The sequence below is a fragment of the Heptranchias perlo genome, chromosome 15 (genome assembly GCF_035084215.1).
Source record: "Heptranchias perlo isolate sHepPer1 chromosome 15, sHepPer1.hap1, whole genome shotgun sequence".
Classification (NCBI taxonomy): Eukaryota; Metazoa; Chordata; class Chondrichthyes; order Hexanchiformes; family Hexanchidae; genus Heptranchias; species Heptranchias perlo.
The window spans coordinates 53,983,350-54,011,181 of NC_090339.1; the positions used below are offsets into that span (position 1 = coordinate 53,983,350).

The 27,832-nt window shown below is 41.9% G+C and overlaps 1 protein-coding gene across 2 annotated transcripts in view; it reads left to right on the forward strand.

The window, feature by feature from the left end:
• tmem255a (transmembrane protein 255A) overlaps positions 1–27,832 on the forward strand; it is a 54,217-nt gene that overhangs the window by 18,146 nt on the left and 8,239 nt on the right. For both annotated transcript variants that reach the window (XM_067997244.1, XM_067997243.1), the window contains 3 exons: positions 2,169–2,249; positions 14,821–14,909; positions 25,130–25,289. In XM_067997244.1, coding sequence (XP_067853345.1) covers positions 2,169–2,249; positions 14,821–14,909; positions 25,130–25,289 — 330 coding nt within the window. The remainder of the gene's footprint in view (positions 1–2,168; positions 2,250–14,820; positions 14,910–25,129; positions 25,290–27,832) is intronic.

The window sequence follows — 27,832 nt, forward strand, 5'->3', positions numbered from 1 at the left end:
TGCAGTGGGTTACTACAATGGCTTTTGGGACCCAGGTTTGAATCCAGTCCACACTGATAGGAACAGGAGTAGATCATTCAGCCCCTTGAGCCTGTTCCGTCATTCAGTTAGATCATGGCTGATCTGTATCTTAACTCCATCTACCTGCCTTGGTTCCGTGACCCTTAATACCCTTACCTAACAAAAATCTATCAATCTCAGTTTTTAAACTTTCAACTGACCCCCTGCCTCAACAGCTTTTTGGGGGGGGAGAGTTCCAGATTTCCACTACCCTTTGTGTGAAGAAGTGCTTCCTGGCATCACCCTTGAACGGCCTAGCTCTAATTTTAAGGATATGCCCCCACTTGATGGGATAGTCTCTTTGGCAGCGAGGATCCAATGCAAAATGAAATTGCGCAATCTCAATCCAGTGTGTGCTAAATTAAGAAATGGCAATGGCTTGACCAGTGCAATAGAGGAGTCTCCTGAGTTTGGAGTTGAGCTGTATTATAGAGTAGCATAGTTTTAACTGCCTGCATCTAAGCTGAGCTCTATCTGACCTGGGAGTGCCGGATGCAAAAAGTGGAAAACATAAACGACAAGCTAAAAATAACGTGCGAGAGCTGACCAGCAGTTTCAAAATAAAATGCTGACTGCTCAAAAAACAGCCCATAAATACAAGCTTATGACATGTGGAAACTGTTGGATGTACAGCAGGACACAGTCTTTGGAACCTAATCTGTAGCTACTATGTACTCGACGTTCCTTCCCTCTTAGAGGAAATAAACCCATCGGCACATGAAAACCTGAAGGCACATGGTTTATTTTTAGTGGGGCCTCGGAACACGTTTCACCCCCAGAAACTTTTGACTTTAGACACTTTGGTGTATTTTGGAGGGTATAATTAAGATGGACTTCACCTTTTCTCCACCTGAAAAGCAAGGGACAATTGCTTAATTTTATTGAAAACTGTCCATTTGTCTTTTGGGAATTAATTATTGATTTTAAAACTCCTTTCTCCCAAAAGTAGCAGATGAGCTATTTCTGTTTTTTTAAAAAAGTATATTTTTTTTATTTATAGCAAATAGGTGTTTTGTAGCCAGTTGTTGCTGTAGGTAGCAGTTTTAGAATTGTACATGATGTCCCCCACCCACTCCACCATGCCAGTTAATGGTGTATTTCTATGCATTGGGTCTGGGGATATGCTCCCCTGGGAAATTTAGAATTTTTACATTAAATAGTGCATTCTGGTTAATTTATTATTCAGTTAATAGGTTTTTGGTCCAAATAATAGGAAAAATAAAGCAACATGTGGGTTTTTGACAAACTAATCAGACCCAGTTTCCTAAAAAAAAATTACCCCAACAATCGATCATTCCCCCCTGCCCAGAGGCACTCCCTTCCCCATCCATGTTCCCCCACTCCCCTGTTCACAGAAGTATTCAACCCGTCTGAACCCATTTCAGAGACACTGTATCGCGTCTAATCTTCGCCCAGTTTAGAGAGACCTTCTCTTTCCTATCCTCCCGCTCCCCTCAAGCACCTGAGTTCATGTCGGCATACTCTTCACCTTTGCCGCCTATCTCAGTTCAGCCTGGCACTCCCCCCGCCCCACCACCGTAACCCAGATGAAGCTGACACTCTTCTTCTCTCCTGTCCCTACCCCTCCAGTTAATACTGGATCTCTTCTCCTTTCTTCCCCCATCGCCAAAAAAACCCACCCCTACCTTCTGTGGTCACTGCTGCAGCAGATCAATGAATGCTACTGCACATTATAGGAATTCCAGATCTTTTAAGAATACCCACTCACCAGAAGCAACAGTGTTCATTCACTTACAGACATAGCAACGATAGGAGGCAGGAGTCACTGACCAATGCTAAGGTTGTAGGACCCCGATCTGTGCTGACTTTGGATGCAGGCACAAATGGTCATTGCCCGAGTATTTGCAGCAAACATGAACGGTGGGCATATATGGGAAAATGTCCTATTCCCCAGCATAGGCCTTTCTCATTACAAGGTTAGATTTTCTAACTGGTTCAATAGGAGTCTTAAGCTTTGATACAATTGTTAAAAATGGATGATTTAAATTTGTTCTTCAAAATCTTGTCTGTTGTAGGTACAGAGGGTGAAGCAGATCGCAGTTGTGTTACAAAATTTGAAATAGTAATGTCTTTTTCTTTTGCTGCAGGATATCAGACCATTCCATGCGGGGAAGTGCCAGTATTATTCCAGTGGTAGTCCATACCCTTCAGATGATTATAATGCAGAGGTATGTTTGTCAGAACTAGCTCAGCATTGTTGCTGTGTTGGCATTTCTGAGTGAATCAAAGTTGCTTTTTACTGTAGTTCACATATACCAAACCTGGAAATTCTCAATCATGTATATAGACCCCTTTTATTCCTATTTCTTTGGTTTTGTTCCTATTTTTGTTTTAGTGTATCTCTGCGTGCAGTGCTGTCTGGAGGTAAGATGATTCCCTACAAGGACCACATGGTCAGCGGAAGATACTGTGTGGAGGCTGGACATTTCCCCATGGGGAGGGATGGCAAAGGAGAGAGTGAGAACCCCAGGCAGCTCTGGTTCATCTTCATTTTTTTTTCTAGTTTTCTCCCTTTGCATCCCCTCTGTTTCTGAAGGCAGAGACTTATGCTGGTGTACAGTTACATCTGCAGTAGGTACTTTCCCAAATGGCCTCCTTTATGTCAGCCTGAAAGAGGGGTGCTGGCCGATTATGCTAACCTAACCTAATAGTCGTACATTAACTTTTGTGGCTGCAGCACTGGATGGCAGTCAAGCATAGGAACCCTGGATAATGGTTCCCATCCCTAGTTTGGGAGCACAGAAATCCATTACAGTGCCCCTACCATCCAATCCTATGATTGGACCAGAAGTCTAACCTGGGACCTTTGTGGTCCATGTGATCTAGTATTATATCTTACTGTGATTTGCCATGGTGAGCTTTGAGCTCATGACCTCCGAGTTGGTCGTCTAGTAACGCAACCACTGCACTACTGCTCCCACAGGACTCCTTGAAATGGATGTATTTCCTTGTCTCTTCTTCCACCATCCCCGCCCCCAACCAACCGTTCACATAGTCAAATTGGCTGAGTGTGCTCCCAGACACCTGTTGATTCTGTAATAGTTGGGAACTAGGAAGTGAGAGAGTGGCCCACAGAAAGCTCTGCCGGAATTTCCAGGCATGTCACGAGTGGAATGCACCCAATCATTTATATTCTGGAATTTTCAAGATTATCCGAGAAGGTGGGGGGAGAGGGGAAATGGGGAGAAAGTCAAGGTGAAATTTCACAGATCTGTATTCTTCCCATTTTCTAAAATGTACAATGTTCTATCTGGACTTAAGTGACTCCCTCAGAAGATTAGATAGGTTAATGAAGAGTCCATAGCAGTGAGAATTGTGCAATGGAGAGAATGATCGCCACTCATTTCTTGTGCATTTCTTTTCCTTTTTTTCTCTCCCATTGTTTCTTTTGAACTTTCACCCATTCCCTATCCTCACCTGAAGGCAGTGTCTTATTCTCGAGTGCATAATGTACACACTAATTTTGGAGGGGTGTAGTTGCCTCAGGTGTACAACCTGAAAATAGAAAAGGATGTTGTTGAAGGGATGGGTCTTGGAATTTAAGTATTTTAAATTGCCATGTTTAGGATTGAGTTGGACTGCACCCTGAATGCATCCCTGAAATATTTCCAGGTTTATTATATTTTTATTTAGATGATCTATAGTTGATGTGACATTTCATGGATTATAGGAGACTACTTTAGAATAGCATTTGTACATCCCAGGAGAATCCTTCAGTATGACATTCACACACCCTAGAGGAGTATTTTAGTACAGCAGGGTTAATTCCAGGTCCTTGCTTAATGTCTTATCCAAAAGATGACACCTTTGACAAATGTAATCAGGTTACATTTGCATTGCCTATGTAACCTGAATTCCCTCTCTGTCCATTTGTGTGTACATTTTGTCTGCCAGTCTGAACCTGAGCACAGTCTTCCTTTTGTTTTTCCCTTAGCCCCTCCAGGGTCCTTCTCTCCTGTCTCCTCCCTTCCTGCCAACCAGTCATGCCACCTTTCATTTCTTCCCTCTTGGGTACTTTGCCCCTCTAATCCCTACCCAATATATCACTATTCTAATTTTCTACTCACCTGTCACCGTCTCTGTGTCCTGCACTGAACCATCTGCCCAGATTATGTGGTGAAGTCCTGGATAAATACTTTAGTTTTATACATTGATTTCACTTATTAAAACTGCCCTTCCACCATTAGTTTATAGATTTGTCTGTCACCGCATCCATCTATTACTAAAATGTAATATGGGATCTGTCACCATATTACGAATACATTAGAAACCACTGAATAGTAGGGAAAAGAATGAGGATGAGATGTTCAGGCAGTTGAGAGAAGTTGGTAGTAGTAACAAAGTTGTAATAATCGAGGGCTTTAACCATCCTACGGTAAAATGCAAACGACAAATGTTTGTTGTTAAACTGCTGGGAGGTACCTGGAATGCATCCAGGCCTGTTTCCTTATTATGTTGCATATCCAACAAGGAAGGATGCACTGCTCTGGGTAATGAAGCAGGGCAAGTAAGTGATCTGAAGGTAGGCGGCCACTTGGGCAGCAGTGACCACAATCTAATTAGGTTTACATTGAGAATAGATAAAGAAAAAGAGGAGTCCAAGGTAAAGGAATTACATTGGATATTGGCTAATTCAGTGGGATGAAAGGGAACCTAGCTTAAATTGGTTGGAACAAACGTCTGGACAGTGGCAAATGTTATACCCCTGTTCAAGGAAAGGCAAAGGGATAATCCAGGAAATTTATAGGTCGTTTAGTCTTGCTTCTGCTGTGGGTATTGTTTGAATCCATAATGTGGGATGAAATTATTGAAGACTTAAAAAGACATGGACCAATCTGAGTATAATTTAGTACAGCAGGGCTAATTCTACGATCCCTCACTCCCAGCGAAGAACCACATTCACTGGGAGCAAGAATCAGTGAATCGGGGCTGTGATATTGCAGCATGGTTTTGTAAAAGGCAGATTGTTCTTGACTCATTTAATTGATTTTTTTTGAGGAAATCATGGAGTGTATAAGTAAAGGGAATGTGTTGTACATCTGATTTTTCAGCAGGCATTTGATAAGATGCCATTTACAATCGTAGGAACAGGAGATGGCCATTCAGCCCCTCGAGCATGTTCCGCCATTCAATGAGATCATGGCTGATCTGTATCCTAACTTCATCCACCTGCCTTGGTTCCATATCCCTTAATACCCGTGGCTAGCAAAAATCTATCGATCTCAAACTTTAAATTATTAATTGAGCTCGCGTTTTGTAGGAGAGGATTCCACACGTCTACCACTCTTTGCATGAAGAAGTGTTTCCTAACTGCTCTCCTTAATGGCCTGGCTCTGATTTTGAGGTCATGTCCTCTTGTCCTAGACTCTTCCACCAGCGGAAAAAGTTTCGCTCTGTCTACTATGCCACCAACCCTTGTGTCAACGGCAAACTTGGATATATGGCTCTCTATTGAGTTATCAAAGTCATTAATAAATATAGTGAATAGTTGAGGCCTCAGCACAGATCTTTGTGGGACACCACTAATCACTTTCTTCCAATTCGAGTACATACCCATTATCCCGACTCTCTGTCTTCGACTGCCTGATCAATCTCCTAACCAGATCAATAATTTGCCTTCAACTCCATGACCTTTAATTTTATCTAACAGTCTCTCATGTGGAACCTTATCGAATGCCTTCTGGAAGTCCATATAAATTACATCCATAGACATTCCCCTGTCTAAAACTTTAGTTACTTCCTTAAAAAATTCAATTAGGTTCGTTAGGCATGACCTATCCTTTACAAGTCCATGTTAGTTCTCTCTAATCAGCTCAAATTTCTCTAAGTGCTCAGTCACTCCATCCTTAATTACAGATTCCAATAACTTCCCCACAACGAATATTGGACTAACAGGTCTATCATTTCCTGGTTTCTCTTTCACCTTTCTTATGATGGGGGCATTTAAGAAACTTGTTGTGGAAAGTAAAGCACGTGTTATCAAAGAGGATGCAGCGACATAGAGAGGTGCCTAAAAGACAGAAGGTAGTGAGTAGGGAAAACAGATTTTTTTGGATTGCCATTATATACAGGGCATTCAATTCGAAGCAAGGATGTAATGTAGAATTTGTACAAAACAGTGATTAGGCCACAGTTGAGAATTGTGCGCCATCCTAGACACTCCATTAGAAAAGGATCATAGTAATCAGTGCGTATTCATTCGGATGATACCAAGAATGAGAGGTTACAATTATGGAGAAAAGCTCAAACAATTGTGTCTTTTTCACTGGGTTAAGGGGGAATCGAACAGGTTTTCAAAATTATGAAAGATTTTTAGTAATGAAAAGGTAAACAGTGAAAGCTGGCTGGCAGATCAGTAACAAATGGAGCATTTAGAATAAAATTCACGGCGAGTCATTAGAATGGAATGTTTTACCACAAGTGGCTATTGAGGCAGAGACGACAACATTGATTGTGATGGATAGAGAAACCTGTCACACTTCAAATCTTAAAGATATCTAATATGAAATTTTGATAAGTCACTTTAATTTGATCACTGCATGATGAGAATCTCTTAGCTCCCTGTGTGTCTCTCCACTGACTTCATGTTTTCTCCATGTTGAAGAAGATAGACAATACTGTCTGCAAAATGTCACTTCAAAGGAAGATGAGTCACTGCTGACTTAACGAGGCAAGTCCAAATAGGTGACAGAATCACTTAATATTGTTTACCTGGCTGTAGGAGACGGTTATGATTGTTTGTCACACTGAGGGGATCCTGCAAATCAGGCTCTCTCAGCTTGTCTTCGTCCTGGAAGGTTTGAGACTGGTTTCTGAGGAGGAGAGTGCTGATTCCTTTGATTAGTTCCTCCAGTTGTCCTGTATTACAGCCCATGTAGAGGAGGGGCATGCAGAGGCTCCGTGAGGGTGGGTCCAACCTTCGCTACAAGTCTTTTTGTGTGTTGTGGACGCCTGTCCAGATTCAGTATTAGGAGAGTTGTGTCTTTTAGTTAGGTGTCCGAGGAGATGTAAACTTTCTGTAATCGAGTGATGTCTGCAGCATTGATCTTTTGCTACTGTTTTTGTTTTCAATAACCCAATTCATAGATTATAGTATAAGCTACACACTCTGATGGTGTGATCGTGCTTCTGGCTTCTGAAGAACTAAGAGAACATGAGGGATTTTTGTCATTTTCAACGAGCAAATTACAGAGCTTCCCTTCAACCCTGGGCAATACTACATCAGCAGATACTTTCACTGTTTACCTTTTCATTACTAAAAATCTTTCATAATTTTGAAAACCTGTTCGATTCCCCCTTAACCCAGTGAAAAAGACACAATTGTTTGAGCTTTTCTCCATAATTGTAACCTCTCATTCTTGGTATCATCCGAATGAATACGCACTGATTACTATGATCCTTTTCTAATGGAGTGTCTAGGATGGCGCACAATTCTCAACTGTGGCCTAATCACTGTTTTGTACAAATTCTACATTACATCCTTGCTTCAACCCTGGGCAATACTACATCAGCAGTCACACTTCTGTTCAGAAGGAGCAAGGAAACACTTACTGTAGTGATGTTAACACGGAGCATGAGAGAAATATGTAATACAGCAGGGGAAGACTGCCCATATGGGAAATCGGGCGAATGGTTCAGTAGCCCTGTATTATCGGCACCCCTTTTATCCATGTGAACCCCGAAGAATCATACGTCCTTTCTGGGGAGTCAATCTGTTCCTGTAATACAGTCCGAAAATCGTTTCTAAGACTTTAGCACTGCCATGCTTTGAACTGAAAACTACAATGCGATATCCACCAAGTAGTGATGACTCTTGAGATCGTTTCGCAAGAGGCGATATAATGAAGAATAAAATGAAGTGTGATTCTTTGCAAAACAAGATTTCAATCAGCCAAAATTAGCCTTAAATAAATCCTCTTTTTTTGCAATTTGCAGAAGTTCTTCGCTATCTCAGCCTTACCTTCAGCTCAGTTTTTGTTGCACATTTCTACATGGTTGTTAGAAAAAAAACTCCAGCCAATAATTTCAGGTAATCATAAAGGCTCTGCGATAATACTCCCACTGTTTTACAGCAGAGTCCAGGTATTTTTGCAGTTTTGTGTACAATACTTGTGAAATCCGTGCTGCACTGTGAATTTTTCTTCCTTTCCCACTCCCTTTCCACCCACCCCCAGTTTTCGCATTGCCCTGCAGGTGTTGGTGGAGGGCGGGGGGTTCACACTGGCTTTGCAAGGGGAATCAGTTTTCTGGTACCTTGTCTGAGTCACCTCTTATGTGTGAACCCTGGACAATGATGGTCAGCCTACGGATCGCCTGTAAGATTCATCCCAGTTGAGCTTAATCCTCTGCTCGCACCTGCACTTTCTAACGAGAGTCACTATATAGTGATCAGGAGCAGCAATCCTAGCTGATTAATCTTTCCTACTCCCCCACATGTCCCCCCACCCCTCCTTCCTAGCTAGGGAGACAGGCCAGTAGTAGTGACCCCACTGTAGAGGTACAGCCATATATCAAGAATTTGGGGGAGAGGTAGAGGGACAGATAACCAGATCAGTTCCAAGATGTGAGAAGGAGGGCAACATAAGCCATGCCAAAAATATTCGGGATGGCAAAACCAGTCCCCTAATGCCACCCCAATTGAGATTGGCTAACTCAGCCCACACTAGGGATTGAACCTGGGCCCTTCCTGATGTAAATGGCTCAGTACGGAAGGCAGTGTACTCCACTGTAATAGGAGCCCCATCTGCTGAGCCTGACACTTATATATGCCAACTTTATTGGGGGTTAAAATCTCTTCGTGCATTTTAAGGGTTAACATTACCCATCTTCAATAGGGGGTCATTTTGACTTCGGGCGATAGTGTAAAACGGGTGATATCGGATCAGCCGCCCGTTATACATCTCTCCTGATTTTCACTTCTGAAAAAGGTGAAAGGCATCATTCCCTGTTAGTGTGAAGTATTCTCCGCTCAGGTATAGACTTTCCTCTATTCTGTCCTCAGAAAAGCACCACTGAATTTTTCCACTTCTCACACCATTCATCCTTATGGCCTGTCTAAGTAAAATTGCCAATTATGGACAACTTTGTGCTGTGGACCATTTGGAATTAGATTGAGACTGTCCAACTCATTTCAGAACCACTGAGAGAATTCTTTCAGATCAACAGATTGGGCTGATCTCAACACTAATCTCCTGGACAATTTTTTTTTAACAATCTTGCTAAAATATAAATTATTGATTTAATTCACTTTTCCAGTAAATATAATGGATCAAAATTCTGATATTTTCCTGTAATACCCGAGGTGCCAGGGGCTCACTTTTTCCCCTCTACACGCCGGGGGGAGGTATAAATATATGTGCAAACACTTATTGTGTATATTGCACAAATAACAGTTTCATATTGTATAATCTGGAACTTTTAATATTCATGTATGTTCAATGTGTTGCTTGACCCTAGCTGTAGCCATTAGTAGGATGTTGCATTGCAGCCGCAAAGGTTTCATCCTCCAGTTAAGTCACTTTTTTTCTCCGTCCTCCTTATCTGCCAATTTTCACCTGTCACGTTCTCTCCAGAAGGTGTTATCTCCCGATTGGATGACAGTTCCACAGGCACCAGTTGCCCTCTGTGCCTCTTCAGGTAGCCATTCTTCACGTGTAAGTCTCCACAAAGAGTGTTGATAGGTTATAGAATCTTACAGCACAGAAGGAAGCCATTTGGCCCGTCCTGCCTCTGCTGGCTCTTTGAAAGAGCTGTCCAATTTAGTCCGACACCCCAGCTTTTTCCCCATAACCCTGCAGATTTGTCCTCTTCAAGTACATGTCCAGTTGTCTTTTGAAAGTTCCTATGGAATTTGCTTCCACCACCCTTTCAGGTATTGCGTTCCAGGTCTCGATAACCCTCTGTGCAAAACAATTTCTTCTCCTTTCCCCATCACTTTTTTTGCCAATTATTTTAAATCTATGACCATTAGTTACCGACTCACTTGCCAGAGCATTCCAGATCATTACAACTCGCTGCGTAAAAAAAAATGTTTCCTCACGTCGCCTCTGGCTCTTTGGCTGATCATCTTAAATCTGTGTCCTCTGGTTACTGTCCCTTCTGCCACTTGAAAGAGTTTATCACTACTTGCTCTATCAAGACCCCTCATAATTTTGAGTACCTCTATTAGGTCTCCCCTTAATCTTCTCTGCTCTAAGGAGAACAATCCCTGCTTCTCCAACCTCTCCACATAACTGAAGTCCCTCATCCCTGGTATCAGCCTAGTAAACCTCCTCTGTACCCTCTCCAAGGCCTTGACATCCTTCCTAAAGTGTAGTGCCCAGAATTGTACACAGTACTCCAGCTGAGGCCTAACCAATGATTTGTATAGGTTTAGCATGACTTCCTTGTTTTTGTATTCATTGCCCCTATTTACAAAGTCAAGTATCCCATACGCTTTCTTAACTGCCTTATCAACTTGCACTGCCACCTTCAAAGATTTGTGAATATGCAACCCCAGGTTATTCTACCATAAGGGGGCATCACAGCCAAGTGCACTTCTGTACTCATGCAACATCTGCACACAAATACTTCTAGTTGGAATGTTCCAATGGTTAGCTATTAGGAACAGGAACCTTAAGCCAATTTTCCTCTTCTCAACCCAGGGCCAATTGTAAAGCTTCTACAGCTGCTCTGGCTGGCATAAAAGTGGCAACTCACAGAGCATGCCATAACCTGCTGCTTGCAAGCCTCCATCCCCTCCTGCACTTCTGTGTATGGATAAAAAAATCAACTGCAGCAGAAAATCCCCAATTAAAGTCATTTTGAATTTAATTAATACAAAAACATGGAAACCAATGAAAAGGATCAACTCTTCAACTTTTTGTCAGATAACTTGAAAGCAAAAATAGTGTGTACCAAATACTAGCTGATCATCCACAAATGCAGTTGGCAAGTACAATAACAGAGTCAAACATAGACATAGCTAGGAGAAAACCAGAAAATGGGGAAAGAACAGGTCTTTCTAATTAGTGATGTGTTCTAAATGGTTACAGCCGCTGCAGTTTTCATTTGTGTTTATAGAACTTCAACTTCGAGAACTTGAAACATTCATTGTTCATGTACAGAGTAGCAAGTTCTGAAAGGACTGTACCATTATTCAAGTTTGGAGGGATGTTCTCAATAAAAGTATGAATTTAAATGGTACGTTTGACAACACTACTGTTGCAAGGTTATTTAGTAAATAAGGGAAGATGGAAATTAATTTAACTTAGGGATTTTATATATTTTTTGGTGTTTGCTATGAAAACCGACACCCTAAACACATGGGCATTAAAGGCAAATTGCTGCTTTCCCATATTGCATAAGTGGAAACATTAATATACTGCCTTCCTGACACTAATGGTAGCGACTTCACTACTTTAGTAGTAAATGAATTCAAAGGAAATTTGTACATTCCATTTTTTTTTTGAACAGAAGGGAGTAGTTCCACACTTTTGCAGGTTACAATTTCAGAACATGTTGTAGCTTGTTTCTTTAAATAAATTTTGGTCAGTAAACTAGCCCACAGACCATACAGCACAGAAACAGGCCGTTCGGCCCAATTGGTCCATGCCTGTGTTTATACTCCACAAAGGCCTCCTCCCACCCTATCAGCATATCCTACCATTCCTTCCTCCCTCATGTACTTATCTAGATTCTCCTTAAATGCATCTCTGCTAATCGCCTCAACTACTCCATGTAGTAGCAAGTTCCACATTCTAACCACTCTCTGGGTAAAGAAGTTTCTCCTGAATTTACTATTGCATTTATTAGTGACTATGACCCCTAGTTTTAGACTCCCCACAAGTGGAAACACCTCTATTGCATGCAGAGATTTATTTATTTATTTACTTACTTACTTACTTGCAGTAGGTAAGGAAAACACTTTGTTTCGTTAAACACTTGTTTAATTTCTAGCAATCAATCAAAAAATACGTCTTTTTCTCTGGGAAGATCTCTTGTAAACTTCTTTCCCAGTTCTTTCAGTGAAGATGCGCACTGCTCCCCTACTACCACACACTAGTTGCCACCCCCATGCAGCAAGATAAACTCTGACTCCCCATGAGCAATGCCACAGGAGATCTGTTAGTATAAAAAAATCATCCCGTTTTACCTTTTTAACATTTTATACCAATAAAATTAGCTTCTCTTTCTTTCATCTAATAACTTAATCATAAATGCCTTGTAGCACACTTTAAGAATGTGTCCCTTCCATTATATTTCAGATGTGGCATCTAAAACAAAGCAAATTCACTTAATTGAAATGTATTATTCCTTCATAGAATCCGTATTCCTTTAAATTACTTCTAATACCTTGTGCACGTGAGTTGTTGGCTTTGATTTTTACTCATGAATTATCATTTTTTTGGTCAGTAAACTAGCCCACAGAACAAAAAGTAAAAACTGGCATTCGGGAATTTATTTAAAGAAACAAGCTACAACATGTTCTGAAATTGTAACCTGCAAAAGTGTGGAACTACTCCCTTCTGTTCAAAAAAAAATATGGAATGTACAAATTTCCTTTGAATTCATTTACTACTAAAGTAGTGAAGTCGCTACCATTAGTGTCAGGAAGGCAGTATATTAATTACATAGAATTACAGCACAGAAACAGGCCATTTGGCCCAACAGGTCCATGCCAGTGTTTCTGCTCCACACAAGCCTCCTCCCTCCCTAATCCATCTAATTCTATCAGCATATCTTTCTATTCCTTTGTCCCTCATGTATTTATCTAGCTTCCCTTAAAAGCATCTATGCTGTTCACCTCAACTAGCCCTTGTGGTAGCATGTTCCACATTCCAACCACTCTCTGGGTAAAGAATCCCTATTGGATTTATTAGTGACTATCTTATATTTATAGGCCCTAATTCGGGTCTCCCCCGCAAGTGGAAACATCGGTGGTGGGGAAACTTTTAGAGACAGTAATCCGGGACAAAATTAATTGGCACTTGGAAAATTATGGGCTAATAAATGAATGTCAGCATGGATTTGTTAAAGGAAAATCGTGTTTGACTAACTTGATTGAATTCTTTGATGAAGTAACGGAGAGGGTTGATGTGTATCAGGACGTTCAAAAGACATTTGATAAAGTGCCATATAATAGGGACGTGGGGCTAAGGTGGATGTATGGAGTTAGGTCACAGATCAGCCATGATCCCATTGAATGGCGGAAGAGGCTCGAGGAGCTAAATGTCCTACTCTTGTTCCTATGTTCCTAATAGACTTGTTAGCAAAATTAAAGCCCATGGGATTAAAGGGACAGTGGCAGCGTGGATGCAAAATTGGCTAAGGGACGGAAAGCAGAGAGTAGTGGTGAACGGTTGTTTTTCAGACTGGAGGAAAGTACACAGTGGTGTTCCCCAGGGGTCAGTATTAGGACCATTGCTCTTTTTGATATATATTAATGACCTGGCCTTGGATATACAGGGTATCATTTCAAAGTTTGCAGATGACACGAAACTCGGAAATGTAGTAAACAATGTGGAGGATAGTAACAGACTTCAGGAGGACATAGACAGATTGGTGAAATGGGCAGACACATGGCAGATGAAATTTAACGGAGTAAAGTGTGAAGTGATACATTTTGGTAGGAAGAATGAAGAGAGGCAATGTAAAATAAATGGTACAATTTTAAAGGGGGTCCTGGGGGGGTGTGTACACAAATCTTTGAAGATGGCAGGACAAGTTGAGAAGGCTGTTCTTTTTTAAAAGCATATGGGATCCTGGGCTTTATTAATAGAGGCATAGAGTACAAAAACAAGGAAGTTATGCTAAACCTTTATAAAACACTGGTTAGGCCTCAGCTGGAGTATTGTGTTCAATTCTGGGCACCACACTTTAGGAAGGATGTCAAGGCCTTAGAGAGAGTGCGGAAGAAATTTACTAGAATGGTGCCAGGGATGAGGGATTTCAGTTACGTGGAGAAATTGGAGAAGCTGGGGTTGTTCTCCTTAGAACAGAGAAGGTTAAAGGGAGATTTGATAGAGGTGTTCAAAATCATGTTTGATAGAATAAATAAGGAGAAACTGTTTCAAGTGGCAGAAGGGTTGGTAACCAGAAGACACAGATTTAAGATGATCAGTAAAAGAGCCAGGGGCGACATGAGGAAACATTTTTTTACGCAGCGAGTTGTAATGATCTGGAATGCACTGCCTGAAAGGGTGGTGGAAGCAGATTCAATAGTAACTTTCAAAAGGGAATTGGATAATTACTTGAAGGGAAAAAATTTACAGGGCTATGGGGAAAGAGCAGGGGAATGGGACTAATTGGATCGTTCTTTCAAAGACCTGGCGCAGGCACGATGGGCCGAATGGCCTTCTCCTGTACTGTACCTACTATGATACTATGATCTTCTCTACATCTACCCTATCCAAGCAGTATGTGGCCCCCTTATTCTTCCTACCAAAATGTGGTGTGGATGCAAATTCAATGTTTTTTTAAGCATGTTGGCCTTTAAAGAAGGGAAGCCGAAAAGGAAAAAAATATTGATCACTAGAATTAGCTCAAAATTTATATAAAAGTCGTACAGCATTTAACAAAATGACCAAAATACACAGGATTGTGTTTGATTGAACCTAGCAAAAGAAAACTATTTATATTTGTTGATAAATGCCTGATAGAAAAAGAAACCAAACGGAGTAACTGATCCTTTTAGATTAAGTACAGAAGTGATGTTTTATTGCATAAGTGTTGGGTGACTGGATTTATTCTTTCCATTAGGTGACGTGTCCGAGTCAGTCACGTGGTCCCTGCATACTGAAAATAAAGAGCAATACCTGCTACTGTTGTGACCTTTATAAATGTGGCAGGTGGGTTTCACTTCAGTCTCTTGGCTTGTACATTTTGAGGTAACGTCTGCTTTGATGCGAGTTAACTGTTCTCTGTTTAGCACTTTTTTTCAGACTAAAGCATTAGCAGTACCTACTGTTGGGGATTTTACCAAGTCCCACTCACCCATCACCCTGATGCTTCCTGACCTACATTGGTCTGGCAACGCCTCGATTTTATAATTCTCATCCATATGTTCAAATCCCTCCATGGCCTCGCCCCTCCCTATCTCTGTAACCTCTTCCAGCCCTGAGATCTCTGTGCTCCTCCAATTCTGGCCTCTTGCACATTCCTGATTTCCTTCGCTCCACCATTGGTGACCATGCCTTCAGCTGCCTAAGCCCTAAGCTCTGGAATTCCCTCCCTAAACCTCTTCGCCTCTTTACCTCTCTCTCCTCCTTTATGCTGCTCCTTAAAACCTACCTCTTTGACCAAGCTTTTGGTCACCTGTCCTAATATCTCTTTATGTGGCTCGGTGTCAGATGTTGTCTGATTACGCTTCTGTGAAGCACCTTGGGGTGTTTTACTACATTAAAGACGCTATACAAATGCAAGTTATTGTTGTAGCCAAAGTCCCAAAACTACAGTAGATCGCACCAATATTTTCATAACTCATCCTATTCATTTTCTTAAGGAGTCTACTATAACATTTGTTGGATAATGAATATTGGTCTGGAATGCAGTTATTAAACACATTTGTAATGCATTTCCTCTGAACATAATTCAATGTATTTTCAGAATCTATCAATAAAATGAGTAATCCCATTCTGCTTTACGGAGCATTACATTCAAATTCAAATAGCAGTGGAAATTCTTCACATCCAAAAAAAACAAAACTTCTATACACTATAAGGAAATGTCGGAGATTGGTGATGACACCATCCTGGTTCGTGAAAAAGCCTTTGATAGAGCGAGGTGGGGAGTCTTGTTCATGTAAGTGGATTGATCTGATGGGAAATCGAGCCCTTGGATTTGAATTCAGATGTCTGAAATGAAAGGGCAATGTTTTAACTTAATTGTGCCACCCAGTCACTCTTTTAAAAAAAAAAGTACTTAAATGTAATTTTTATTTGATTCATTTTCCTAATAAACGTATCAAATTATTTTTTTTTGAAATACCCAATTTGCAGCGTCAGTGAGAACTCTTTACAGCTTGCCCATGTCGTTGATCCAGATCGATGGCTTCTTGTCGCCTTTCCTTTGGATGTAGTGCCCACAGTCTCCACTTTTATTTGTCATTGTATTTGAGCCATAGTTTTGGCCAATAGAGAGGGTTTATTGGCCAACTGGTGTGGAGCAGGCCTCATGTTTATATGCAGACGATACTTTGTTACTTCTGAGAGATTTACAGGGAACCCGTTGTATTTTTTCTTCTAGGCCCCATATTGGTGATCTCAATGTGCAAGGTAAATTGTTTAGAGTTGGAGATGTGGACACTTATGCATTGCTCAAAGGAGCAAAATGGCATGAATTATTTGAGAGTTTTTGCCAAGACTAGCAGAGACTTGAAGTTGTGGGTTCAATCCCCCACACCATGAATTGAGCACATAATCTACGCTGACACTTCACTGCAGTACTGAGGAAGTGCTGCAGTGGCAAAGTTGACATGTTAAACTGACACTCTATCTGCCTGTTCAATGATCCCATTGCAAAACCGAAGAAGAATTCTTCCGGTGTCCTAAATGACATTTATCCTTCAACCTACACCACCAAAAACTGATTGACTAGCTATTATCCCGTTGCTGTTCGTGTGACCTTGATGTACGCAAATTGGCTGCTGTATTTGCCTACATAATAACAGTGACCACACTTCAAAAATAATTCATTGAGAAGTGCTTTGGGACATCCTGAGGATGTGAAAGGCAATATATAAATGCACCCTCTTTGCTTCTTCCCCCCCCCCCCCCAATTTGTTATTCCTAAATTGAGTTTGTTTTGCATTACAGATTTTTAAATTTTATGTACACTGGATGCAGAAAGGCTATCAGGCACGTAAGCAGTCGCCCCATTTCTTAATGAACTCATCCCTGTATCCCTATCCTTTCCCCACCCCCCCAGTTCTACCCACCCCCATATTCTCCAACAATCTATCCAGCTGAATGCTATCAATGCCTTTAATGGTTTTAAAGACCTAAATCAGATCCAAGTCTACACCTCTCTAGTGAATCCAAACCAAAGGCTATCTCTATAACTTAGTGCATTTACACCGAGGATCATCCTCATTGCCCTTCTCTAAACCAGAGCTAAAATGTGGTCCTTGATGTGGGGGTAACAGAGGGTACACAGTATTCCAGATGAAGTCTCACCAAAGCCTTATATAACTCTATTACCGTGGCCCCAGTTTTATATTGAACAATTTCCTTAGAGTAGAGAAGGTTGAGAGGAGATTTGATAGAAGTGGTCAAAATCATGAAGGGTTTAGATAAAGTAAATAAAGAGAAACTGTTCCCATTGGCGGAAGGGTCGAGAACCAGAGGGCACAGATTTAAGGTGATTGGCAAAAGAACCAAAGGCGACATGAGAAGAAACCTTTTTACGCAGCGAGTAGTAATGATCTGGAATGCGCTGCCTGAAAGGGTGGTGGAAGCAGATTCAATCGTGGCTTTCAAAAAGGAATTGGATAAATACTTACATGGAAAAAATTTGCAGGGCTACGGGAAAAGAGTGGGAGAATGGGACGAGCTGGATTGCTCTTACAAAGAGCCATCATGGGCTCAATGGGCCGAAAGGTTACAGCACAGAAGGACCAATGATTCTATGAATACAGCCCAGTACCCTGCTTGCTTTGGCTGCCTGGCATTGAGCTTGAATAGTTAGGGCCAGTCAATGACTACTCCCAAGTATATTTTTCTTCTTATCATTTTTAACTTACACCCACCCATTATACTCCATCTCTGAATTCTGCACATCTAGGTGCATAACTGCACATTTATCTACATTGAACAATATTTGCCAATCTTGGACCCATTTCCCCAAACTATCCAGATCCAGTTGTGATCTATTTCCTCTTCTCAAGTTCTTATTCTACAGCACTATTTCATATCACCCATGAATTTAGTAACCACCTCTAGCTGATTTGCAATCCGCCTTGTTATATCCCTTTGACACCATAGGACCTAATTTTAGCACAAAGTCCCTTGAATTCTTTGCTGAAGTAACAGAGAGGGTTGATGAGGGTAATGCATTTGATGTTGTGTATATGGACTTTCAAACGGCATTTGATAAAGTACCACATAATAGACTTGTTAGCAAAATTAAAGCAGAGAGCAGTGATGAACGGTTGTTTTTCAGACAGAAGGGAAGTATTCACTGGTGCTCCCCAGGGCTCGGTATTAGGACCACTGCTCTTTTTGATATATATTAATGACCTGGACATGTGTATACAAGGTATAATTTCAAAGTTTGCTGATAACGCAAAACTTGAAAATGTAGTAAACAATGAAGAGGATAGTAACAGACTTCAGGAGGACATAGACAGACTGGTGAAATGGGGAGATGCAGGGCAGATGAAATTTAATGCAGTGAAGTGATACATTTTGGTAGGAAGAATGAGGAGAGGCAATATAAGCTAAATGGTACAATTTTGAAAGGAGTGCAGGAAGAGAGAGACCTGAGGATGTATGTACACAAATCTTTGAAGGTGGTAGGACAAGTTGAGAAGGCTGTTAAAAAAGCATATGGGATCCTGGGCTTTATTAATAGAGGCATAGAGTACAAAAGCAAGGAAGTTATGCTAAACCTTTATAAAACACTGGTTAGGCCTCATTTGGAGGATTGTGTTCAGTTCTGGGCACCACATAGGAAGGATGTCAAGGTGTTAGAGAAGGTGCAGAAGAGATTTACTAGAATGGTACCAGGGATGAGGGACTTCAGTTATGTGGAGCGACTGGAGAAGCTGGGGTTGTTCTCCCTAGAGCAGAGAACATAACATAAGAAATAGGAGCAGGAGTAGGCCACATGGCCCCTCGAACCTGCTCCGCCATTCAATAAGATCATGGCTGATCTTCGACCTCAACTCCACTTTCCTGCCCGATCCCCATATCTCTTGATTCCCCTAGAGTCCAGAAATCTGTCTATCTCAGCCTTGAATCTATTCAAAGACTCAGCATCCCTCTGGGGTAATAGATAAGGAGACCAAACCTGTACACAGTACTCCAGGTGAGGTCTCAACAAAGCCCTGTACAATTATAGAAAGACTTCCTTACTTTTGTACTCCAAACCCCCTTGCAATAAAGGCCAACATTCCATTTGTTTTCCTAATTGCTTGCTGTACCTGCATGCTAACTTTTGATGTTTCTTGTATGAGGACACCCAAGTCTCTCTCAACACCAACATTTAATAGTTTCTCACCATTTAAAAAATATTCGGTTTTTCTACACTTCCTACCAAAGTGAATAACCTCACATTTCCCCACATTATACTCCATCTGCCACCTTCTAGCCCACTCACTTAAACTGTCTATATCCCTTTGCAGACTCTTTGTGTCCTCTTCACAGCTTACTTTCCCACCTAGCTTTGTATCATCAGCAAGATTGGATATATTACACTCAATCCCTTCATCTAAGTCATCAATGTAGATTGTAAATAGCCGAGGCCCAAGCACTGATCCTTGCGGCACCCCACTAGTTACAAACTGCCAACCTGAAAATGACCCGTTTATCCCTACTCTCTGTTTTCTGTCCGTTAACCAATCCTCTATCCATGCTCATATGTTACCCCCAACCCCATGAGCCCTTATCTTGTGTAACAACCTTTTATGTGGCACCTTATCAAATTCCTTTTGAAAATCCAAATATACTACATCCACTGGTTCCCCTTTATCTACCCTGCTAGTTACATCCTCAAAAAACTCTTAACAGATTTGTCAAACACGATTTCCCTCTCATTAAACCATGTTGATTCTGCCTAATCATGTTATGGTTTTCTAAGTGCCCTGTTACCACTTCCTTAATAATGGATTCCAGCATTTTCCTGACAACTGATGTCAGGCTAACTGGCCTGTAGTTCCCTGTTTTCTCTCTCCCTCCTTTCTTGAATAGTGGGGTCACATTTGCTACCTTCCAATCTGCTGGGACTGTTCTAGAATCTAGGGAATTTTGGAAGATCATAACCAATGCATCCACTATCTCTGCAGCCACCTCTTTTAGAACCCTCGGATGCAGGCCATCAGGTCCAGGGGATTTATCAGCTTTTAGTCCCATTAGTTTCTCAAGTACTTTTTCTCTACTGATATTAATTTCTTTAAGTTCCTCACTCTCATTAGACCCTAGGTTCCCCACTATTTCTGGTATGTTTTTTGTGTCTTCTACTATGAAGACAGATACAAAATATTTGTTTCATGCATAAGAAGCTTAAGAGGAGATTTGATAGAGGTGTTCAAAATCATGAACGGTTTTGATAGAGTAATTAAGGAGAAACTGTTTCCAGTGGCAGAAGGGTCGGTAACCAGAGGACACAGATTTAAGGTGATTGGCAAAAGAAACAGAGGCGACATGAGGAAAAAATTTTTTAACAGCGAGTTGTTGTGATCTGGAATGCACTGTCTGAAAGGGTGGTGGAAGCAGATTTAACAGTAACTTTCAAAAGGGAATTGGATAAATACTTGAAGGAAAAAAATTTACAGGGCTATGAGGAAAGAGCAGTGGAGCGGGACTAATTGGATAGCTTTTTCAAAGAGGCAGCAGAGGCACAATGGACTGAATGGCCTCCTTCTGTGCTGTGCCATACTATGATACTATTACATGGCACTTTGTCGATAAAGCTTTTTGGAACTACAAGTAGATGGCATCGTTATGCCCCAAACTAATCCTCATGATTTTGGAATCCAGGGGCAACATTTAAAATGGTGGAATAATAGCTTTTTTCACTGCCTGTTGACCAGAAGGATGTTGTTTTGTAAAAGCTGATCATCTACATATGAAATATTATGTTTTAATATTAAATTTAAAAAGGAAGTCCTGTATTAAGTGCTGCTTTTATTATTTCTATTTTTTTTGCTGTATTCTCTCTCGTACAGAAAACTCTTCCCAGTTTTACCACCTTACCTCATCCATCATTTCAGTACAATATGTACAGCAAAACCAACCAAAATACAGGGGTGGGGGGAAAGTGTGGTCTCCAGGAAGTGTCTGATCAGGATATAGGATTACTGTAAGGAAGAATGGTTCCATCTATTGTGAATGTGCAAGAATTGGTGGATTCTTTGAAGTAGGGTAACAAGGCAGTGAGAACGGCTGAATTGGACAGTGCGAAAGGTAGACGATGAATTGTAAAAAAGCCAGCTGGCCCATTGGCCCTGCCTCTTTCAGCAGACCTGTACAATAATTTATTTAGTCTGATGAGAGAGCCAAATAAACCACAGGTAAAAGCTCCAGGAAGGGATTAAAAACTGCAATTTCTCCCTGACCTCCTGAAGGTAACTTGAGTGAATATCCTAATGTATCAATCTAACAATGTAACATATGCTATTCAACCCTGACCAGGCTGTTCCAGCTCAAGTACTCCCTGGCAAGTAAATGGCTTTTTTTGTTGAAGAAAATAGCAAGATAGTTTCAAAGAAGCACGAAACTGCTTTGATTCCGAGTGCCATTTTCAGGCTTCTCCAGGTAGAAAGTAGCGAGCGGTTTGGTGTCATTTTATGTAGAGCAAAAAGGGCTTTGTGCATAATGAAATTTAACAATTAATAGAATAATTTTCTAAAACCTTTTCTACGCTACAATTGTTAGTGAATACAGTAGAGTGGAACAACTTATTTCCCTTCCCTCAAGAGTTTTTGTCCTTTTTCTTTACACCATGCACCATCCCAGGATGAGACTGCTTCCTCCTGGGCCTCTGCTACTGCTGCTTGAAAGCTGGCTGCATGAGCACGGCCCAGGGAAGCTCTCGCTGTGGTTCTTTCCTTCTCCCCTCTTCCCCCCCCCCCCCCCCACCAACCCTCTTCCTCCCCCCCAACCCTCTTCTCCCCCCCCCCAACCCTCTTCTCCCCCCCCCAACCCTCTTCTCCCCCCCCCAACCCTCTTCTCCCCCCCCAACCCTCTTCTCCCCCCCCCAACCCTCTTCTCTCCCCCAACCCTCTTCTCCCCCCCCAACCCTCTTCTCCCCCCCAACCCTCTTCTCCCCCCCAACCCTCTTCTCCCCCCCAACCCTCTTCTCCCCCCCCCAACCCTCTTCTCCCCCCCAACCCTCTTCTCTCCCCCCCCCAACCCTCTTCTCTCCCCCCCAACCCTCTTCTCTCCCCCCCCAACCCTCTTCTCTCCCCCCCCAACCCTCTTCTCTCCCCCCCCCAACCCTCTTCTCTCCCCCCCCAACCCTCTTCTCTCCCCCCCCAACCCTCTTCTCTCCCCCCCCCAACCCTCTTCTCTCCCCCCCAACCCTCTTCTCTCCCCCCCAACCCTCTTCTCTCCCCCCCAACCCTCTTCTCCCCCACCCACCCTCTTCTCCCCCCACCCACCCACCCTCTTCTCCCCCACCCACCCACCCACCCTCTTCTCTCCCCCCCCCACCCTCTTCTCTCCCCCCCCCCACCCTCTTCTCTCCCCCCCCCCCACCCACCCACCCTCTTCTCCACCCCCCCACCCTCTTCTCCCCCACCCCACCTGTTCAAACCTCTCCCCCTTCCGCCATTGGGAGATGCCTGGTCTTCATTCAGCCCCACCCCGCAATGATGCATTTGGAGAGGCGGATCTGCACTGCGAAGTGTATAGTGTTGCAAGCTGTGACTAAACTTAAGGCACTCAGTCATTTCCTGCAGTTTAGGTAATGAAATTCTCTTGGTTTATGATCACACCGGGATTCCTTGACTGGATTACTGCCTTGCAATTACTTTATGTGCATCCATTATTCTCCTTTCATATAGGAAATTAAAGCAATCCATGTAAAACACAAAACAGGATTATTCTGCCAGGTACAGAAAGTAGCAGTAAAGGGCCTTTTCTTTCCTGCCTTTTGAAACAATAAGATTAAAGGTTATTAAAGATAAATACATCTGAGCTACTGGCACCATGGAAATGTCCAACCACAGAAAGTAACCGGTTATAGGTAAATAATGTACGCTGTTAATTCAAAACATTTGATGGCGTTTTCTTCAATGCCTGTTGAAGCAGGGGAGAAAATTCCAGAGTCTTCTCTTGAGACATTTGGGCCAGAATTTGCTGCAAACGACGTTAATTGGACTTTTTAACTCATTGTTGACATCGGGTTAATTTTTCACCGCAAATTGCTGGGTTTTTAAACAAATTCATAATGACGGTTACCGTTAATGTGTCGTATTATCCCAGCAATTTCTGGCCATTAGATAAAATGGGCAGAATACATGGTAGGGTAAATTGCATGTAGTCAGTGGAAGAATGAGCTTCCCTCATTTGTTGTATTAATTGGAGGTTTCGCTGCACAGTGAACTTCATACTAACTGAGGCAGGGGCTGTATTTCCAGGCACCTCTACCTTCTATCGCCTATTAATAGGAATGTGTGTGAGGACATGGTAGCAAGTGGCTTGTTCGCTGTAATTCACTGGAATGTATTCTTTGCTACTCTATATTTTCAGTAATTCTCAATTCCCTTTGTTGTTTGGGCATGAATGAATTGGTGCCAAGATAAAATATATAAAATGATGCATCACTGTGGAGACTGGGAATACAATTAGGGTGAAATAGTTCTAATCTCCAGAAACACTACAAATAAACACAATGGTAAGTATGTCACTGAATACTAAGTGGTTTAACTATGTAAACTATAATAGGAACATAGGAACAGGAATAGGCCATTCAGCCCATCCAGCCTGTTCCACCATTCATTTAGATCATGGCTGATCTATATCTTGACTCCATCTATCTGCCTTGGTTCCGTAACCCTTAATACCCTTGCCTAACAAAAATCTATCAATCTCAGTTTTGAAATTTTCAACTGATTCCCCCCGGCCTCAACAGATTTTTGGGGGAGAGACTTCCAGATTTCCACTACCCTTTGTGTGAAGAAGTGCTTCCTGACATCATCCCTGAATGGCCTAGCTCTAATTATAAGGTTATGCCCCCTTGATCTGGACTCCCCCACCAGAGGAAATAGTTTCTTTCTATCGACTCTATCAATTCCTTTAATCATATTAAATACCTCACATAGATCACCCCTTAGTCTTCTATACTCGAAGGAACACAAGCCTACTCTATGCAACCTGTCCTCATAATTTAACCCTTTTAGCCCCAGTATCATTCTGGTGAATCTGCGTTGCACCCCCTCCAAGGCCAATATATCCCTCCTGAGGTGCGGTGCCCAGAACTGAACGCAGTAATGGCAATCATTAATGTAATTGTTAGCATCATTAATAGCTGATAATGTTTTACCACTTGGTGCTGATGACATTCATGCATTTTATTTTGTCAAAACTAGAATTAGTTCTTTTACACATTCAACGACATTGTTTTAAAATTTGCCATATCAACATATTTTCCCAGATGCATATTTGTTTGTTATACACAAATTCTAATCTGTATCTCAGTCAACTGGCACAGGTTTAGATATTCAAAACAATTAATCGAACCCAGTGTCTTAAAAACTTTTCCACAAATGAGACCGCATTTATCTTTCCAAGTAAAGACAGGTATAGTTTCAGTTTGGATTATAATACAGTACCTTAGGATAGCTGGAATGCGTTCTCTGCTGAAAAGAATCTGCCGCTTTATATCTGGATTTACATCTAGTAACAGATTGATTCTAATACTTCAGCTTTTATCTTCGCATTTTGTAAAGTTGATGTTTTCGCCGCACTGCAGTTATGAAGGATGAATGGAATAAGTGGGAGTCACAAATATATCCATTTGTTAACCAAATTTGTTTTTGTTAAATGATTTGGAAAGTATTGTGTACCCATGCATGAGAAAATTAATGGGAGTAAAATGATGCCCCACTTGCTGCAATTGAACTCGGGCTGCCTGACAGCTCAAGTACTGGAAACTCAGCTCCCAGTGTCAGGTCTAGCTGCCTGTAACTCCAAACCAGCTGCCTGAACCAGATGAGTTTTTTTGAAGATGTAATTGAATGAAACGGCCAGTTGAGTTGTATGCCCTGCTTGGCTGCAGGGTGGACTATTAGCCCTGGAAGAGTTTACTCACTCCTCTTGGAGCGGAGGGCATTTGGTGGTGTGTGGTGCAAAGAGAGAAAGCAACATTCTAAAGACCTTCTCATCTTTTTTTTATTCTCTTAATGCAGTCGAGACACTTTGGGCGGTTATTACGAATATAATGATGTTGGAAGTTGCCAAGAGGTTATCCACCTGTACCATCTGCTGTGGTCTTCGACAATCCTCAACATAGTGGGTTTATTTCTTGGAATCATCACAGCGGCAGTCCTTGGATCCTTTAAAGATATGGTATTCAACTTTCTCTGCTTTATTTATACAAGCAATTTTGGAATAATGTCACATTATCTGCGGAAATTTTTTTTGTGTGAGGTAGGAGTAAGTTAAAACTAGCCTTTCTCCTCTTCGGAGAGGAGGTGGGGGAAGATCTCCTCCAATCCATTCCAGAATCTGAGCACAGAATCTAGGCTGACACTCTACTGCAGTACTGAGGGAGTGCTGCACTGTCGGAGGTGCCGTCTTTCGGATCAGATGTTAAACCAAGGCCCCATGTGCCCGCTCAGGGGGTCGTAAAAGCTCCCATGGTATTATTTCGAAGACCAGGGGAGTTCTCCTGGGTGTCCTGGCCCATATTTATCCCTCAACCAAAAACAGATTTATCTGGTCATTATCACATTGCTGTTTGTGGGACCTTGTAGCAAATGTAACATAAATATTTTAGTTAATCTTTAACAATAATGAAAGAACATTTATTAACAACACAGTGGCAATGTTACAATGCCTCGCTTTGCTTGCTTGCTTAATGCTTGGGACTGTTTGGATTTAGAGGCAGAATGGTGAGTGTGACATCCAGCTATTTGACTGAATTGTTAAGGAGAGGCTTAATTGGTGGTTTAGTTTCATTGATATTTGCTGTGTGCAAATTGGCTGCCACATTTCCTACATTACAACAGTGACTACATTTCAAAAATACTTAATTGGCTTTGGGACTTCTGAGGTCATGAAACGCGCTATATAAATGCAAGTTCTTTCTTCTTTCAATCACATAGCATTCCCCAAACAGGAAGCTATCTGGCTTACTGGTCTCTTCCAATACCGCCCAGTAACTCGATCCTGGGAAAGGTTTGTCATAACCTTTTTAAATGAAGGGCCGCTCTCTCTCTCTGATTACTGTTTGACCCCTCACGGTGGGTAAGTGCTACTTTCTTGCTACTTTCCCCTGAGGCTACACCTCAGCAGTGGTCCAGGGTGAGTCCCTCAGGTGCTGACTCTTTGCTTTTTGCAATTCTTCATTATTTTGTGGTCGTGTAATCCTCTGGAATTTCATCTTTTGTGATTAAAAGTGTGTGAGTAATGCAAAGGGAATTCATTGTTGGAGGGGAAAAAAAAGCTATACAAATTATTTATTGCTTTGTTTGGAGTAGCTAAGCCCCTGCGTGAGACAGAAACTCTGAACTTCACTGCTCATTAATCAGTAATGGACAGGAGTAGAGAATTTTTGCATAAAAAATCCAAATATTGCACAGAATATTTTTCTATATTATCCCTTTTAAAGGGAAGTGAAATTTTGGAGTTGTGTGTTTTTTTTGCTGATCTTTATAGTGTCTGAGGCCTAGACTGGGGGAGCAGGATGCTGGAATTAACAAAGTAATTTTAAATCTAGATTCAACCCAGGGCTGAATGGCGAGGATTAAACATATCTCTGGTAATCAGTAATAATCATCAATAGGTCTGATCTTTTAGGCTTAGGTGGACATGCCTTATATGGACTATCTTGTAGCAATTCGATGACGCTGCGCCTGCCATAGCGTCCATTATGGCAGGCGACGTGCACGCGCAGTCTGAGCCAGAAGTGCGCCATATTGGTATAGGCATCAAAAGAGGCATCCGTATGCAAAGGGCCTAACGCCTGTTAGGCTGGCACAATCCACTTGGAAAACACCGAGTATTCAGATTGGTACTGATTGATGTTCACTAGCATTAGAAAATGAAATTAGTATCCCTATTTATAATATGATTCGAATTGTAACGAGGCCCCCAAACAGTGAGTACGCCACTTGGGATTGTACCGAGCCATATAGACCTGGAATAACTCTAATTCAATCTGGATTCTGTGCTGATTGAGCTATGGGGTAACGGTAGGGCTATTACAATTGGTCTCTGTGTCCCTGGGGTAGGGAGAGAACAGTCAACCTGGATTCCTGCTCCCGATCACTATCCAGTGACGTTTACCAGAAAGTGCTTATTTGTGGCTGTTAACGCAGACAGCACTGATGCCCCATTTCCTGTCTGGTTCCATGTATGAAATGAAGTCCATACATGGGTTTGAGTTTGTATTTTCACACAAAGGGTAGTAGAAATCTGTAATCTCTCCTCCAAAAGGCTGTGGATGCTGGGGCAATTGGAGCTTTCAAGCCTGAGGGATAGATTTTTATTAGATAAGGGTATCAAGGCATATGGCGCTAAGGCGGGTAAATAGAGTTGAGGTACCGATCAGCCATGATCTAATTGAATGGCATAGCAGGCCCGAGGGACTGAATGGCCTGTCCCTGTTCCTATCCAGAATGGCCACTGCAGTGCGTTACCGGAAAGCTGCTAGCACACGTGGAATCGTGCCCCAGCATGAGTCTGCATCTTGAGGAGAGGAGAGGAAAAGTTGAAATAAAATAAATTGCTAAGACAAGACATTTCTAGGGTGTTGCGATGTCATAATGCCCAAGTATTGTCACATAAATGCCCCAGAGACACACTACTGAGCTGTGCAGTGATAGTAATTATTAGCTGCCTCTTTACGGAGCTTTAACTACTACAGGATCCATTTACCATGTTGGCAT